Below are 19,344 nucleotides of genomic sequence, written 5' to 3'. Positions count from 1 at the left end.
AGTGTAAAATTTAACTTGGAAAATGTCAAACTGTCAAACAAAACGTCTGTCACACTATACAAATTAATTCTTATATGTATCTATTTTCTATTGATTCTTTATGTTTTACATACAACCATTTTGATGTATTTTACCAATTCTGACTCTACAGGCGTCCAGTTGTAAGAACTTAGGTTGAAAAATAAAAAAAATGTACAGCATTTTTTTGTGACGCCCGTTACACGGATGTGACATGTGACTTATAAAATGTCAAACTGTCAAACATAACTTCCATCACACTAAACAAATTAACCATTATTAATATCCATTTCCCATTGACTCTGTGGGTTTTCACTACTACCAGTTATATAATCCTAACCATTTTGACTCTCCTGGTGTCCAGTAGTGATTAGTTGGAATGGAAACTAAACAAATATGCATCATATTTTTGTGACGTCCATTACTTTTTTTTAACCCCATTATTCTTTTTAACTTTAAACTTCCAAGATGTGCATTTTGATGAGTTCAGAACAAGAATGAAAACCATATAACTTAATTAGTTTGAAATACATTCAAAACTTTCTTTGATCTAAAATTAGCATGTCAAACTTATCAATGTAACGTCCATCACAAAAGTTGTGCCTTTGTTTGAATGTCTGTTGACAAGTATTGAAACAAAGAACTATCTCTATAATCACACAAGTCAACACTGAAAAGTTGAAGATTCCTCTGATATATTTAAAATCTTGATATATGGGCTTAAATGTGACAGACATTATGTCACACAAATGTTACACTTTATTTGATCCTTGCCAACCTGCGCTTTCTTAAAGAAACTTTTACAGTGTGTTGTACTACTTTTGGGAGAAATTATATCAAAATTATAGAAAACTTCATCGGCTCTAACTCAAAATATGGACAATTTTATGTTTAGGGCGTCTTGAAATCTTTTGAATGCTTCCGAAGTGCTTATTTTCAACCTTTTTCAGCTGAACCAAATCACTACTTTCCTTTAAAATTCTGGACCCAAATTTTTTTACAGCGTAATTTCACCCCCCTACTTGCAATTTGAGGCATTAAACATGGACAAATAAATTTGGAAGGGGTATAAAAATTAATGGCAAGTAACCCACTGTCAACACTAGGGACTATATTCATGAACAACGAAAATCAAGGGAAACAATTGTGGTCTCGGAGCTAATAGGATAGAAAGAGTTGACAAATCTTAAAAAATTTTGGTATGACCAAAGCTTAATAAATTATAACACTGCTTACAAAGTTTCATGACAATAGGATGCATATTATAGACAATAAGTTAAGTTCTATACTCATCTTTGCGCGTAAAATTTTGACGTTAAAATTGAAAAATTTCAACTATCAACATTTGGGGCTTTAAAAATTAAAATATTACTTTTTAAATGCCTTAATATATAACTTATCCTGTACTAAAAGCAATAGAGTACTCATTTGATTTATCAGACTTGGCATAACAAGTGAAACTGCGAGCTACTGCTCACTGATGATAACCCCGCCGCAAGTGGATAATATTAATAGTGTAAAAATATGCAGGTGTTCGGTAAACAGGAAGTTGTCGAGTGATGAATCTGAAAACGCATCACACGGTATAGCTGACTTATAAAAATCCTGAAACCAAATTTCAGAAATCCTTGTATTGTAGTTCCTGAGAAAAATGTGACGAAAATTTTTAACTTGGTTATCATGTGTAAAATCATACAAGTGTTTGGTAAACAGGAAGTTGTCGAGTGATGAATCTGAAAACGCATCACACGGTATAGCTGACTTATATAAATCCTGAAACCAAATTTCAGAAATCCTTGTATTGCAGTTCCTGGGAAAAATGTGACGAAAATTTTCAACTTGGTTATCATGTGTAAAATCATACAAGTGTTCGGTAAACAGGAAGTTGTCGAGTGATGAATCTGAAAACACATCACACGGTATAGCTGACTTATATAAATCCTGAAACCAAATTTCAGAAATCCTTGTATTGTAGTTCCTGAGAAAAATGTGACGAAAATTTTCAACTTGGCTATCATGTGTAAAATCAGACAAGTGTTCGGTAAACAGGAAGTTGTCAAGTGATGAATCTGAAAACCCATCACACGGTATGGCTGACATATATAAATGTTGATACCAAATTACAGAAAGGGTGGATGTGTAGTTCCTGAGAAAAATGTGACGAAAGTTTCATGGGACGGACAGACTGACGGACTGACTGATGGACGGACGGACTGATGGACTGATGGAGGGATGGACTGACAGACAGAGGTAAAACAGTATACCCCCCTTTTTTAAAGCGGTGGTATAATAAAACAGTATACCCCCCCCCTTTTTTAAAGCGGGGGTATAATTATTCAAAAGTAAAATTTATATGAGCCTGCACCTAAAAATTGAGGTTTTTCAATGAAGGGGAGCCTTACATGAAGATGTAATATTTTCCAGCAATTTTAAATTTGTGAAGCTTTTTGGTTATAAATGATCCTTACATATGTATTGAAAGTACTTTAAATGGAAAGAAAAGTTACAAATAACATATCATATTAGTTTAAAAGGGTCTTAGGCCAAGTAAAACTGGAAAAAATTTAGGGTCAATTTATGCGGTGCCATATATTTACATTAAAAATGCATACTGAGGCTATAAGAAATAAAAATTTGTGTCTTTTTTATCATTTCTATACTCATGTGACATGATACAACAAATCTGAGCACAAAAAGACTCTTGCAATTAACTTTTCTTACAAACAGTATGGTCTGATAAAAAGATTTTTGCCTTTTTAGGGAAAAACTTGCATGCAATTTATTCTCAACAGGCTTATATTTAAATCACTTGCTATCCTACAGAAGAAAAGAAAGATATTATGTGAAATGGAACAGGTACAATAGACATTGTAAAGTGCTTTTGATACAAATTTAGTGAGGTCTTTATTATGGACTTCAAATTTTATGTACCAAGCTCCCCACTTTTTACTTCATCCAAACAGGGCATTAGACAAGGGTCATTTATACAACACATTTTGCACATATTGTCTGAGATAATCTTCTTTTCTGTAGATTCAGAGTTCATAAATAAGTAAAAGAACTAGATAAAGGCATAGAAACACAAATATTGACAAATGAAAACCTGTCAGATAGAAAGTCAGGATGCCATTTATTCATCAATATTGAAAAAGCTATAAATGCCTATTTTGACCATAAAATGGCAAAATTTGTCATTTTTGCAGAAATTCTTTAAAATTAAAGTTTAAATCCTTTAGTTTCATGCTATTTGACAAATTGACACCATCAAAACATTTAGGGAAGTTGCCAAAGTACAGATTCTATATTTACAGATTTCACCTCTTAGGTCTGAGAACACAATTATTTCGTAGTGCATTTCTTTTAGACATAAATGAAAATAAAAAAAATCCCACCTGCGCTTTCTTAAAGAAACTTTACAGTGTGTTGTACTACTTTTGGGACAAATTATATCAAAATTATAGAAAACTTCAACGGCTCTAACTCAAAATATGGACAATTTTATGTTTAGGGCGTCTTGAAATCTTTTGACAGCTTCCGAAGTGCTAATTTTCAACCTTTTTCAGTTGAACCAAATCACTACTTTCCTTTAAAATTCTGGACCCAAATTTTTTTACAGCGTAATTTCACCCCCCTACTTGCAATTTGAGGCATTAAACATGGACAGATAAATTTCGAAGGGGTATAAAAATTAATGGCAAGTAACCCACTGTCAACACTAGGGACTATAATCATGAACAACGAAAATCAAGGGACAACAATTGTGGTCTCGGACCATCGGGAGTGCACAAACACTGATAAAATCATAAATACCTTGACTTTCATACTCATGATTTCAACTATTTGTACTTTGTAAGCGATAAGGGCCAGTTTTATATGTATATATCTTGGTAATGTTTACCTATGAAATACTTTGATTATACTGTCATATAGTGATTTATTTTGACAAATATTGTCGTGAGATTCAACTTGTTTACATCTGCCATGACACCGTTCTGTACTTTCACTTTGCGATCTCATATTATTATTTGTTTAAGTTAACACTTTATCAATGCAGATAAATTGCGTATTTATTATGTTTGTGTCTCCCTTTTCATTAACATTGTCTTTATTTATGATAGAACAGGTTTTCATTGATCTCATTTAAGCATTATATCTAATGCGTAAGGTTATGTAAATTACACCCAAATTCATACGCCGTATCGATAAAGGAATTTACTGTCTGTATAAAAATAGCATTATGTATAAATGCCCTTTCAGTTTCATACCCTTTTAAACATAATTCGGACAACAAGGACAAAGTTAGGACAACTTAATAATGTTTCTTTATCTAAGAATAACGAAATCTGTTTGTCTTTCTAAACGTTACTAGCCAAAAGACGTAAGAAACGTTGCTTTTGATTGGATGATTTGATGTTTACTCTTACGTCATAGTTAGTGCCAAATGACATAAATAGGAGCCTGCAGATAAACATGGCATTCTAAATCAATCCATTGAGCTGTCAACTACAATTTATATTGACCACCCGATTATATTATTGTTTTATTTGTTAAAAGATGAATGTGTATTTGATGTTTATTGTGAAAGAAGAAGTCAAAATACGACTGAAATAAATACTATTGCTATGTATTACAAATCTTAGTGTTTCTTTACACTGCTGTTGATCGAGTTAAGCGATGATTCCAATGAGTTATTAACAGAGTTATATCAACCCTAGGTTTGTTACAATATCATGCATATTTTTTTTAACTAAAAAAGACATTTTTGATAGTGGAGATAAATAGATTTGACAAACACCTAAAGACATTTGAGGTTTTAATCTTAATGCCAAACATATAGAAATCCCATTGTTTCAGATACAGGCATTTATGATTTAATCAGCAACTTCATAATATATTGGATCTTAATTATTTTACCTTATCATATATTATAATGCTTGGAATAGTGATCTATTCAAGCAGTTCATCCTAACCACTTATTATATAGTAAGTGCCCCTATCCCCCTATTCTAAGAGGTATCTACTCCTTATACTATCTGTACATCATACAAACCTTATGTGAAGTATCGAACTCCACACAGTGTTCAGCAAAGATCCCTTTACTCTCTATGAGTTTGAACCTGAGTGAATTATACCCTGCATGTCCTCTCTGTGGATACCGTGGAGTGTGGGATGGTGAAGAGTTTACAGATACAGTACTGGGAAAATCAGTTCTGAAATATAAACAGTTAATGTGTGTATCTCATATCTCTGTAAAGTAAGAACAACACAAACCTACTGTAGATTCATTATTATTTGCTAAATACCAATTTTTTGTTGATTTTTTGTGTAAAGGTGAACCATGAATTTCAATAGTCAATGACTCACAGTTAATAAGATCTAAGCAAAGCCATGAATTACAAAACACATTTTTTTTCACCAATCCACAATAATTAATACATACTAAAATTAAATGTTTCCTGTTTTCAGTGCTGTACTTAAATTAGCGATATTCTTTATATGATTAATACCTTTGATGAATCAATGTTCTGAGTGCTAATTTTTATAGATTGGTTATAATTTTATTATAGAAATATGTTAAATTTATTTGTCATGGCTAGGAATTGTGAGGAAAGTTTGACAAGCCTTGCTCTTCTTCCCATCTTTTAATCTTGTAGCAATGTTTTGATATTTTCTAGTTATTTACTTATAATTTTGTGTGTTTCAAAAGGGTAATATTTGGTTTTCACACACTCAATTATTTTCTTGAAATGATACTGTGGATTCACTTATTTTCTCAGGTATCAATTTTCGTTGATTGAGGAAAACTTGCATTTTCCTTGATATTTGCTTTCATGGTTTTACCAATCTTTGCATACAAAGCCTATGAATTTTCGTTGAATGATTTCGTTGTTCACTTGTACGATAGAAAACCACTTAAATTAGTATCACAAGAATATTAAGTAATCTACAATACAACTTTTTCAGATAATCAACGAAGGGAAAATCATATCTGTATGAAAAACCAGAAATCATTGAATTTGACATAAGAATGTTGCAGATAATCTATGATCATAATGATTAGATTTGTGTACCCAACAAGACAATTATAAGGGATAATTTGTTTACAATTTAGTGAAAGATAAAAAAAAATCTCAAATTTTTTTAAATCTCATGCTTACTTCCCTTATAATATATAGATTCTTACACTGCAACAAGTGTATTACGATATTTCTCCACTCGAGACAGTTAAATTTTATTATTTAAAGCGTGAGGCTTGCCGAGCCCTTTAAATAATAAAATTTAACTGTCGAGAGTGGAGAAATATCGTAATACACGAGTTATAGTGTCGGAATCTGTTTCTCTAATGCTTTTTATCGTTCTTTTTCAAAGATTTTCAGAAAATTGTGCACTTTATATGCGACGTCATCAGGCAAGTCGCCTTTTTTCATGACGTCACAATAGGAAAATTGAGAAGAAAACAAAACATTTTGACGTCATAATCAAATTTCGACTAATCATTTGCCGAGAACAGATTTTTCACTAGTGAGGAGAAATATTTTTCTCACACCGGTCAGGAAATGTGAAAATAGCACAAAAATTAGAGAAACAATTTTATTTGATTTACCAGCTATTCCTAACTTTAACAATAAAATAAAAGTATAATTTTAAAGAAGATAAGTCTGTTTCACTTCTGACAAATTAAACCCGTTGATTTTTTTTAAGAATGTTTTTTCATGCTCTTTTTTGTTTCCAGGTATCAACTTGATAAAATACTTTACATTTTAAGGTTTGAGGTCAGATGTATTTTTTACCTTAGACCTGAATATGATGATGAAGACAAATTAAGTGATGATCCAGTCAACCCTATGGTAGAAGTACTAGTGATTATTGTTGTCGTCTTTGGTGGTGGAAACAATAGAGGTTCTAAACATCTGAAAAGAAGTATAAAATGAATAGATTCTACCATACAACATCATTTCAAACAATATTTATTTACTCAAGACAATTAAGTTTCTTAACATTTAAAAAATGTGAGGTAGAAAAAAATGTTAAAATCTGTTATAAATACAGGGTAAAATGAACTTTAGCTATAAAATCATTTTTTTCCAATCTTTGGTGAGAGGCAACCATATGCTGAAATAAATCCATATGATTTTGAGATGACAAGGCAAAACAAAAGTGGGTCTCAATTATATAAACTGTTTGAAAACAGAAATGCAAGGCTATTTCTGCAGTTGTCCTAATATAGATTCAAAGTTAGTCCATTAGCCCTTATATGATTCAAGGATAGCTGTAATAACCTACAGATTTAAAAGTATCAAGAAACTGGATGCAATTTTCATGAACTAGCCCATTGGCTATTGCAGCCTTTTCTCTATATGCACAAGGGTTTAAAACTTGTTTATGTATCAGCAGGTCAATGTGATCAGTAATCTTGATTATTTCGGCATAAGGGCTGATTGTATCATATCATTTAATAAATATTTATATAATTTGATTTAAAGGGCTTGACTGTTAAATCGCGTTATCAGAGGAAGGCAAGACTTGCGACAGTTCATGCACAGGTCAATGTAACGCGCATGTCTTAATTCGATTACACGGCATATCAATTTTAACAGCTAAAGCACTCCTCACAATATTTTGAATGCACGGTCTGCTAGGAAGTAACTGAATATATCTAAGGTCAGATTGTTGAGTTTATTGTACGCATAATTAATGTAAACCCACCCATCCCTCCTCTTTTAGTTTTTCAATACTGCTGTTTTATGTCTTATTTTACAGATTTCTGCTTGTTTTTAACCTTAACATAGAACTCCTGTCACGGCTTCTGGATTTACAACTCTTCACCAGTCTATAAACACAATTAACCACAGTATGTGGTCCATCTGACGAGTGATAACGGATTAACAGTCATAGTGTACCGATAAATAATGTTATGACAGTCTTTTAGCAGAGTTCATCACTAGGTCGGACTTTATAGGCTGCACCAGTACCGATGAACTTGATTTATCACTGTATTATTATTTAATTTAGAACATTAATCCATGTAATCTTCATTTCCACCTCAAACGTAGTTTCTCATGTTGATTTTGGACATCTGTTGCCAGGGTTCAATTCAGCACCCCATTATTTCAAAATTTCATTTCATTTTAGTTTTTATTTGAATTTTGAATTTTATTTACCTATTTTATTTGCATCTAATTTACGGTTGCCCAAAGACTTGTTTGTGGGTTGGTAACCGACAGAAGCCATGATCTTACTTCGCCAATAAAATATATTTTGACTTTAATAACGTCTTCTCTCTTATAAATAGATAACTTACTTAGCAAACATTGATTTAAAGTCTGTGATGATCTGACTTCCCTCTGATGGATGAAGTGGATGTTGTAATTGTATGATTGATTTAAGTCTCTCCATTAATACCTGAAAAATAATAAAATAATTTAAGTCTCTCCATTTATACCTGGAAATTCAAACGTAAGACATATTTTTAATTGTTTGTACATAACACTACAGGGAGATAACTCTGTAAAAATCAGCTGAACATTTTAATCATGTACTATTGTTAATGAAATATTATTCATCCTAATATCAAAATTAGTGATTGTCAAACTGCAATTTATCCAATGAAACTTTTCTGATAAAGTGTGTGGTTCAAGTTTTTAGAAATTTTGTATTTTTGTCACACAGTCAAAGTAAATATATTGAAACTAGAAACATTAACGAAAGTCATTTTCTAAGGCAGCAACCATTTGATTTTCTGGGGGGGGCTATGGTTTTTTTTTCTGTACAAACTTTTTTTTTCGCCTGCGGCGAAAATCAATCTATTTTTTTTGCGACAAATCGAAAACAATTTTTTTCTTTCAATTTTAGCATTACATATAGTGGCAGCTGAGGGTGAATCAAACAATTTTTTTTTCTCAGAATCAAAAACAAATTATTTTTTTCTCCAAAAACTGGAAACAAACTTTTTTTTCCAAAAAAAACCATAGCCCCCCCCAGAAAATCAAATGGTTACTGCCTAAGATGACTCGTATCTTGATGAGTCACATAGTTGTGTTTTGTAACTCTGGTCCCTTTGACTTAAACTTATCACAATTAGCCTGTAGTTGTATTATTTATCAATAAAACTCTATCTCCTATATAAATGTCAAAATCATAGATGTACTCTGTAATTAATTTATAGTTTCAACTTACATATGCTAAGTCTAGAAACTCAAATCTATTTGCTGATGAACAAAAAGCTGCACTGGTAACTAGGTGGGTATGTAAGGTGGGTAACAGTGTACTCAGGTTCACTAACTCTGCTTTGAAAGCTTTATCTTTACTTTGATATTGTCTGAAATTAAAAATACCAATGTAATCAAAAACAGTTAAAGTGAGGTAAAATCAATCAATCACTAACCAAGATGACTGCTACTAGACTGATGAAGTATAATTAAACTATGCTTTCAATTCTTTTATATATTCTTAAATTTGAAAGCCAGGGCAAATGTTAAAAGAATAATTGAGAACAATACTTTTTTAACACTACACCTTTTGTTAAATATTCAAAACAAGTAAAGGAAATGACAGGAAATGGTATATATCATTAACGAAAAAAATTAACACTTATGTGTACCTGTCGATTTTCCTTTATAGTACTTTCTCTATCAACTAGTTATATACTTGTTAAACACTTATCCATATCTATCAACCTTCTCTATTAAAGATGTATTTTGATTGATCAGCTGATCATATACTTGTTTTACACCTTTTAATTCAGGTTTACTTTCCTATTAATACTTTGCTTTATACTAGTTAATCACTTATTCATACCTATCAACCTTCTCTAATAAAGATGTTTTAGTTTCAGTTATTTTCTCAAGTAATAGATCATATAATTCAGTGACAGCTGTTTTCTCTTTATCAACATTATGTTCAATTTCTTCAAGTAAGACTTTCAACAATAATATAGCATCTCTTACTGAAATCTGTAAGTCTTTGATTGCCTGAAAAAGGTAGAGATAACATATAAATATACAAATAATGATGTTGTGTATGCAAACAAAGCTGTCAATCACATTATTTGAGAAAAAATTCGTAAGGGTTCCACAGAACCCAGTGTCTCGCCTACTTTTGCTGTTAATCGCAGTCTCAACAAAAATGAGGAAAAACATCAATAACAATTTCCCTCTCGATACTGTCTTTTGATTGAAAGAAGCTTCTGTCCAAGTTTGGTAAAAAATCCAGGATAGTTTATGAATCTAATAAATGTTTTATAAACTTTAACTGCAGACTGTATGTAATGTTAACTGGAAGAAAAACTAAGTCCATTTATAAGTAAAATACAGAAAAAGTGAATTTTTTTTTACAAAATTTACTTCTGAATAATATCTTATGATCAGAAACAAGCTTTTGTCTAAGTTTGGTAGAAATCCAGGATAGTTTAAGAACATTATTAAAATTTCAAAAACTTTAACCACAGAGTGAATATTTGTGGACGCCGCCGCCGCCGCCGACGGAATGTAGGATCTCTTAGTCTCGCTTTTTCGACTAAAGTCGCAGGCTCGACAAAAAGTAAATACTAGAGTATAGTATGAGACCTCTTAAAACAACAGAGACCTACTCTGGTACAGATCTCACAAAGATAACCAAGGAATACACAAGCATGGTACTCACAAAGTTAACAGACTAATAATCCAGTCACATTTTGAATAGAGCACCTATATGTGGATTTTAGCTTGAAGTACATGTCCTGTTAGCTTTCTGCAATGCACATCTCATTCAAATATACAAGACAATAAAATTAAAATTAAGGGACCATAGGCTGAGATATCTCATCTGTTTTACTGATCATGATTTAATTATATGTTGAACGTCCTTAGGATTAAGGTTTTACACATGTACTTACAAATATCCCATTAATTCAACAAAGGAGTAAGGACCGATTTTGGCCTCAAATTTCAGGTTCAACTGACGAAAGATTTTGACAACTTTTTAAACACTTAAGTGTCTATTTTATTTGAATTAATTAGTTTATGTGAAAGATTTTAACAGATTTAGTCATTAAAAACGATCTGATTCAAGCTCAAATATAAAAAATCTACCTAATATGCCGAAAAATGTCACTTTTCAGATGGTTTTTGGTAAAAATGAAAGTGGCCGGATCCGTGTTCATCCTCTACCTTTAAATATGTTATGTATTATCATAAAATACAACTTACATTTCAATATTAAGGATGAACAAGAATGCGACCACTTTCGTTTTACACGAAAACCGTCTAAAATTTAACTGAAATGCTAGAATTATGAGGATTTCAGTAATTTAGCACGACTTAATGGTGCAAGTACCGGATATATGTGCATTGTATTGTCAAAAACAGCCCATATTTATGTAGCAGAAGCATTCTACTGTCCAATAAATAACTAACGGTTTACATTTTAACAATTTTGTAAAACTGCTATATTTTGGGGCTAAAAAGGGGTCTTACTGAACCTACTCCTTTGATGAAAATAGGTTCAAGGTAATAATTAAACAGGTCACCTAACAATAATTCCTAACATAAATTTGATTGACTTATCACTTTCAGTATCACCTTTTTTTAGTAACGAACGTGAGTGACACATATTAAGGACCAGTCATAAATGATAGGGTATTTAACAATAAATGGGTTCATAAAGTATGGGCTACAAATTAATCTAATTAGGCTAAATACTGATCTTTCAGTGACCTTTTTTGTAGTTGGGTTGCTGTATCATTGAGAATCAACTCTTTCCAAAGTATTATGTATTTTTCAATCAAAACTAACTTCTGAGGTTTTTTTAAATCATGGAATGTAAGAACTGAAAACCATTTTTAAGTGTGACCTACCATCATACTTTGATCTAACTTCTTACAGCCCTGGGTATAAGCTGTTTCTAAGTCAACACAATATGATCTACTCTCTCTGAAATTGAAAAAAGAAATCTTTGTTATTTACTGTTTATATCAGAATTGTTTTTAAATGGAACAGTGTGCTTTGTTGAACCATTATGTTAAGTTTTCAGTAAATCAATCCCAGGAAAAAATGTGAAAAACTAATTTATATCTGACAATTAAAGTCCCATGATTGTGGAGCCATACATTATAACAGTTTCTATCATCAATCCATTAATACTGTAAAGTGTTTAGGAAATCAATCCTTTGAATAATGGAGTTCTGCAGTTAGATAGACGTCGGGAGTGACATATTGACTATGATATATTATAATACCACACCTTTCATAAACCAGGTGCTCCGCAGGGCGCAGCTTTATACGGCCGCAGAGGTCGAACCCTGAACAGTTGGGGCAAGTATGGACAAAACATTCAAGCGTGATACAGCTCTGAATTTGGATTGTGATCAAATTTTTGACATTACATGGTTGTTTTTTTTTACACAAAACAAATGTCAAGATTTTACAAATCAATTAAAGATTTCTTCTTCAAACTTTTAAATCTAAAATTAAATAGTTGACACAGCATAGGTTTCTGACACAGAATGAATGTGGTCTAATGAACTTAAAAGTTTTTTTTTGCCTTTGAGCAATTCACTATGCTGTTGAATATTAATCCTCTCAAAAAAATGTTTGAAGAAATTTTCTTTTTATTTATGAAATCTGAAATGAGAAAAATTTAAACCCCCCCCCCCTTTTTTTTCACATCCCCGTTTCCCTTTTTCCAAAACTGATATCAATTCAAATTTCTAATGGAGTTTGCAACAATAACTACTCTTTTAAATACATCATAAAATATCAAAATGTAAAATAAATCACTGAATGGTAAAGATTGGTTATAATGGTAGTAAAAGTGAATATACATTGTTTATTGTATAAAACAATAAAAAAAACTTCATCAGCAACATTTTATATTGGCAAAGGACAAGGTATGATAAGGGCTATTTTTGGCCCCCTCTCCAAATAAGTTTATATTGATATCAATGATGGTCTTAGTGTAGACACTTGAAAAAATAATGATTTTATTGGGTTCCGGTGAAAGGAAGGTTGCCTAGCAACGGTTTTTATTAAGAATGAAAATTATCACATAATAATTGCTTTATCAGTAAAAATATAAATATTTGCAAATAATATTGTTTGTCCAAGAAGAACTTGAAGTCACAAATGAAAATACCCTTTGAATGTGTTTATTATATGTTTAAAACAACCTTGGCAACAGAAATGTTGCCTAGCAACGGTTAAAAAATTGGTGCTTGCCACTCTTAAGTATGAATTAAGCAGTTGTTTGAAGATTTTTCTTTCCATTTGGAGTTTCATTCCAATATTTTTTCATATACATCTTTTTTTATTCTTTACAAATTTCGTATTGAGCATAGCAACACAAGTGTTGCTTAGTAACAACAAAACATGTTTGAATCAAAGCCAACTACAAATCAATTAGTCATTATATTGAACAAATTAAATTTAATGCAATGCAGATTGTCTGTTTGTGAACATGTTTAGTTAGAAATGAACACTTAGTTCAATTGTAGGTCACTACACGCTGATCAACAACTAAGATACATAACAAGTGCATATCAACCATGCAATAATAGGTTATTTATATTTTTTGAAGTATGAACTTAATCATTTTTTAGGAATATACTTCTTATACGGTGTTACACTATAATATAAACATCTAGATTATCATTATTTTTTGGACGAATTCTATATCGAGTATAGAATCCCACATCTTGCTTAGCAACAGCAAACATTTTTTTTTTAAATTGTAGACCACTACAACACCTTTGTTTGACCTTCAATGTGAAAGTTTTTTCATGAAAACAAAAATATATAGGATTTAATAATTTGAGATGAGTTTGAACAGCTTTCAAAGATACTTAACAGTTAATGGAATCAAAGAGACGTGATTTGTACCACATACAAACGTCACATTGTGTGGAATAAAATGTCTAATCCAGGCAATTACGAACTAATATGATGTAGGGGTTGGAATGGGAATGTGTCCTCTGCATGGGTACAAAACCTATAGTGAATTAGAAACGACTTATCAAGGCAAAAGGGGGGGGGGGGGGGTTAAATCATTTTTGAAGTTATGAACGAGGCATTAATTGACCTAAGAAATCAATCCTATTGTGCAGTAAAAAAAATGGCATAGCCTGTAAGAATATATATATATATGGTTTAAGGGTTGAACAATTATTTAACCATGAAAGTTAAAGGTCAATTAATTGTACCTTGAGATCAACGGTAAATGTCATAATGATATTAGACTGTTATGGTATCTGAGTCATATACACTGTATGCCAAATATCATAAGTCAATGTATAAAAACTAAATAAGTGTAGACCCGGACAAGTGTGTATGAGAATAAAAATTCCAAAAAAGAAGAAGAATTGTTATGTTTAACATAATGTATTCATTCCTTTCATCTTGGAAGCCAGGGAAAATTGACAATGACAAGTGAAAACTGAGAACAGAATAAACTGATGTTTCTTTCACGATGAAATGGACTATGGTTTGAATGGTTTTACAGTTATGTAGTAATTTTGGGGCCCTTTATAGCTTGTTGTTCGGTGTGAGCCAAGGCCCTGTGTTAAAGGCCGTACATTGACCTATTATGGTTTACTTTTATAAATTGATATTTGGATGAAGAGTTGTATCATTGGCACTCACACCACATCTTCCTATATCTATGGAACATTTTTGTTATCTGTAATTATGATGTGGATACTGGCAATGACGAAAAATGTTTTCATTTTCCTGTCAGTGTCAAATGATTTGTCAAATGATTTGTGAAATATCATGTAAAATGCATGTATGTGATTAAGTTGCATTTTGTATTGTTTCGTTTTGTTTTTGTGTTTTTGTAATTTGTTTATCAAAATGAACTACAGTTATAATTGGACATGCAAGTTACTAATTAAAGTATATACGTTCGGGTTAGGGTGAAGGTTGTCGCCTGTTTAAACGTTTTCACATGCTGTGTTTGTTTGCAACAAGTAAGGAACCTGTTCGGTGGTTGTTGTGGTTCATAAGTGTTCCTCGTTTCTAGTTTTTTTTTATATATAAAGATTAATCCGTTGGTTTTCCTGTTTGAATTGCTGCATTAGTCACTTGTGTGTCATTGATAGCTTACTGGTCGGTGTAAGCCAAAGCTCTGTGTTAAAGGTCTTACTTTGACCTATAATTATTTACTTTTTATATGTTGTGTCCTGGAAGGAGAGTAGTATCATTGGCACTCATACCACATCTTCTTATTTCTATATATGTTGCAATAGTTATTTCTTTTGGGTGGATGTGTATGTTTAAGCGTGGATTCATATAAGATGGAATCTTACAGTATGCACCCTTTTATTAATTCATTGTACAATTAAATAAATATAATAAATGAATTAAAACGCCTGATATCGTGGGTTCTGACACCGGCCTGGTCAAACCTAAGACTCAAAAATTGGTATTTGCTGATTTCCGTTAATCAATTGGCATTAAGGGGTAAGAACAAAGACTAGTTGGATCGGAGTGTCAAGTTAGGATAATATGTCTTCCTGTGGACTGTAAACTTTTTAGCTATAGCACAATAAAAATTAATGAAACAAACAACCCATGCAGCAACACGATGTCCAAAAGTTAGCACTTTGTGTAAACATGAATTATTATTAAAATAGTCAATTATATGAATTAACTGTTTACAAAACTTTGTATTGTTTGCAAAAACTACGGATAATATATTCAGGAATAAATAACCTTTATTAGCTGTATATCGCAAAAAAAACAACGGAATATTGAGCCTTTTATGGTCTTTTGACATTTTTTTATTCGACCGTCACTGATGAGTCTTCTGTATGCGAAACACACGTCTTACAATCAAGATGTTTTTAATTATGATGCGTTTTATTCCTTTCATATTCAATACTTATTTTTATTCTTTTGAATATGTTTAAATTCATTCTACATGTAGTGCTGTTATTTAAGAAGACATATGATTGATTGAATTTTGTTTCCTGACCGCCCAGTGACAAATACTTTATGCATGCAAATTTTAATGAAAAGATATGTAGAGAATGATTTGCAAACAAGAACTAAGAAGTAGCACGCGTTGTTGTCAAGATAGAACAACGGGAAGGCGGGTGACAATTACAAATAATAAGTCCAATAAATTCAACACCATGACCAAAACATAACTCAAGAGGCATAATTTAGATCATAAAAGTGTTGGATAGTTTTGTTTAATCTTGATTATTGTTATACTTACACAATTAACTAATTAAAATTGTCACATGGTGTCTTCTTATGTCATATGAATTACAATGTATGTTATTATTCACAGTTCTGTAGTTTATTTCGCCATCGCCATCTGTATTTATATTAAATGATTGTCTAAAATGTTAACTTGGCATGCCATACTTGGTAGAAATGCGGACGTGAAAGAAAGCACTTTTCACAAAAGTGTCATCGGAGATTAAAACATTCCAGGGCGACGATTTCGTCAATTATGAAATAAAATAAGTATATGCACTGTTTGAGTATGAACCAGTTATTATATTCATTCACAATTACGTTCCCAGAATTTCTTTGAAGTTTGTCAAAGTTCCGTCTAATTTGGGTCAAATTTCGACGGTCTGCTAAAATGTCACTTTAAATTCAAGAATAATGAATTATACAGGAATAACCTGTTTTCCGTTCTCAAATATGTTTATTTTTTGTCCTGAAGAAACTAGCCATTATTATAGCGTACCATGAATACATTGCCGTCGGATCCAGTCAATACCGGAAATCATCTCCGGTCCGCAATTCGGTTAAAAATTTCGATGATTCAATGAAAACTACCGACGATTTTTGTCACTTTTTTGAATTTTTAACTATGAGCGTACTTACGACCCACTAAAATATTTGAACTACATCAACATTTATGTTCAAGGAATGTCTGGTATAAATATGATCGTGGGTCGTAGGTACGCTCATAGTTTAAAATGCAGAAAAAGGTTTAGAAACTGCCATTTTTCTGGCCTTTTCGCGAATCTTGAGGTCTTTACAGCAACAGAGCATGAATAATATCAGCGGAAGTTGAAAAATCTATTGATGTTTACAAAAATATAGGTTTTAAACTTTAAAAATAATGTATTATAATTAATGGCAGGTCACTTTTAATTTGAACGAAATTAGGGGGCCATTCTCTGATGCTTATCGTACCTTGTCCTTTCCAATGAAGTTATTTACATAAAGTTATTGGCAAATAAAAATAGAAAATGACATCATAGTCATGTCTGGCAAATGTCCAACATACATTATCTAAAAACATTTTAGATAAGATAAGGAAAAAAAGCTTCATCAGCAACATTTTATAATGGCAAATTTCCAATGAAGTTATTTACATAAAGTTATTGGCAAATAAAAATAGAAAATGACATCATAATCATGTCTGGCAAATTTCCAACATATATTATCAACTACTATTCTATACAAAGAAAGATAACTCCAATTGAAAATTAATTGCTATTGCACAATATTATGCAATTAGATATTTCTTGCTATTGTGCAATACTGTGCAATTGAAAATTTCTTGCTATTGCACAATACTTGATATGGAATCCTGATTTGGACCAACTTGAAAACTGGGCCCATAATCAAAAAATCAAAGTACATATTTAGATAAAGCATATATCAAATAAGCCCAAGAATTTAATTTTTGTTAAAATCAAACTTAGTTTAATTTTGGACCCTTTGGACCTTAATGTAGACCAATTTGAAAACTGGACCAGAAATTAAGAATCTACATACACAGTTAGATTTGGCATATCAAAGAACCCATTTATTCAATTTTTGATGAAATCAAACAAAGTTTAATTTTGGAACCCCATTTGGACCAACTTGAAAACTAGGCCAATAATTAAAAATCTAATTACATTTTTAAATTCAGCATATCAAAGAACCCTAAGGATTAAATTTTTGTTAAAATCAAACTAAGTTTAATTTTGGACCCTTTGGACCTTAATGTAGACCAATTTGAAAACGGGACCAAAAATTAAGAATCTACATACATAGTTAGATTCGGCATATCAAAGAACCCCAATTATTCAATTTTTGATGAAATCACACAAAGTTCAATTTTGGACCCTTTGGGCCCCTTATTCCTAAACTGTTAGGATCAAAACTCCCAAAATCAAACCCAACCTTCCTTTTATGGTCATAAACCTTGTGTTTAAATTTCATAGATTTCTATTTACTTATACTAAAGTTATGGTGCAAAAAACAAAAATAATGCTTATTTGGGCCCCTTTTTGGCCCCTTATTCATAAACTGTTGTGACCTCAACTCCAAAAATCAATCCCAACCTTCCTTTTGTGGTCATAAACCTTGTGTTAAAATTCCATTGATTTCTATTTACTTATACTAAAGTTATTGTGCGAAAACCAAGAATAATGCTCATTTGGGCTCTTTTTTGGCCCTTAATTCCTAAACTGTTGGAACCAAAACTCCCAAAATCAATCCCAACCTTCCTTTTGTGGTCATAAACCTTGTGTCAAAATTTCATAGATTTCTATTCACTTAAACTAAAGTTATAGTGCGAAAACCAAGAAAATGCTTATTTGGGCCCTTTTTGGCCCCTTATTCCTAAAATGTTGGGACCAAAACTCCCAAAATCAATCCCAACCTTCCTTTTGTGGTCATAAACCTTGTGTTAAAATTTCATTGATTTCTATTCACTTTTACTAAAGTTAGAGTGCGAAAACTAAAAGTATTCGGACGACGACGACGACGACGACGCCAACGTGATAGCAATAAACGACCAAAAAATTAAAATTTTTGCGGTCGTATAAAAATAAAAAAAATAGTTTTTAATCAGTTGGCAGACAATTATTATGCTCTGTCCTGTTTTAAGATTTATCTTCCATTTACTTCACAACATTTAATTTAATATAGTCACATTATATGTTTGATGCTGCATCTGCTAATATGGAAACATTTTTTCAATGAAAATGCTTGTAATTCAAGTCACCTTCAGACCAAATACTTACACTTTCATATCTCTAAAACAATTAATACATAACATTGTCTTCCTTTCTGTGGAGAATAAAATGTAGGGTTCTTGATGGATTGCTGAAAAATACAATATCATTCATTACTAATTGTCTACTGGAAATAAAAAAAAAACTTGATCATGTTTATATTAATATTGGAACAATAAAGTTTTTGAAAATCACTTGTTGAAGCAATTCCCTTTTACTGCTGAAAGGTTGTCATCTTATAATTTCACAGTAACAAAGCTAAAATAATATCTTTATTTTTTATTCATTCCTTGTATACATCTTTGTTTCAATGACACACAACTCAAAGGAGCAGCTAAAAGACAAAATTTCAACAGGCCAAGACATTTCATAGAGGACTT

The 19,344-nt window shown here is 31.5% G+C and overlaps 1 protein-coding gene across 1 annotated transcript in view; it reads right to left on the bottom strand.

The window, feature by feature from the left end:
- Positions 1 to 19,344, bottom strand: part of LOC139502215 (RING finger protein 207-like) — a 37,244-nt gene that overhangs the window by 8,714 nt on the left and 9,186 nt on the right. The window contains exons 5-11 of the mRNA XM_071291645.1: positions 18,974 to 19,055; positions 11,852 to 11,927; positions 9,817 to 9,989; positions 9,196 to 9,337; positions 8,321 to 8,421; positions 6,810 to 6,929; positions 5,069 to 5,228 (exon numbers count right to left, since the gene is read on the bottom strand). Of these exons, the coding sequence (XP_071147746.1) occupies positions 5,069 to 5,228; positions 6,810 to 6,929; positions 8,321 to 8,421; positions 9,196 to 9,337; positions 9,817 to 9,989; positions 11,852 to 11,927; positions 18,974 to 19,055 (854 nt within the window). The remainder of the gene's footprint in view (positions 1 to 5,068; positions 5,229 to 6,809; positions 6,930 to 8,320; positions 8,422 to 9,195; positions 9,338 to 9,816; positions 9,990 to 11,851; positions 11,928 to 18,973; positions 19,056 to 19,344) is intronic.

The sequence above is a fragment of the Mytilus edulis genome, chromosome 13 (genome assembly GCF_963676685.1).
Source record: "Mytilus edulis chromosome 13, xbMytEdul2.2, whole genome shotgun sequence".
In the NCBI taxonomy this organism is placed as follows: Eukaryota; Metazoa; Mollusca; class Bivalvia; order Mytilida; family Mytilidae; genus Mytilus; species Mytilus edulis.
Note: the sequence above shows the minus strand (reverse complement) of the source record. Positions and strands in the feature narration are given on the sequence as shown.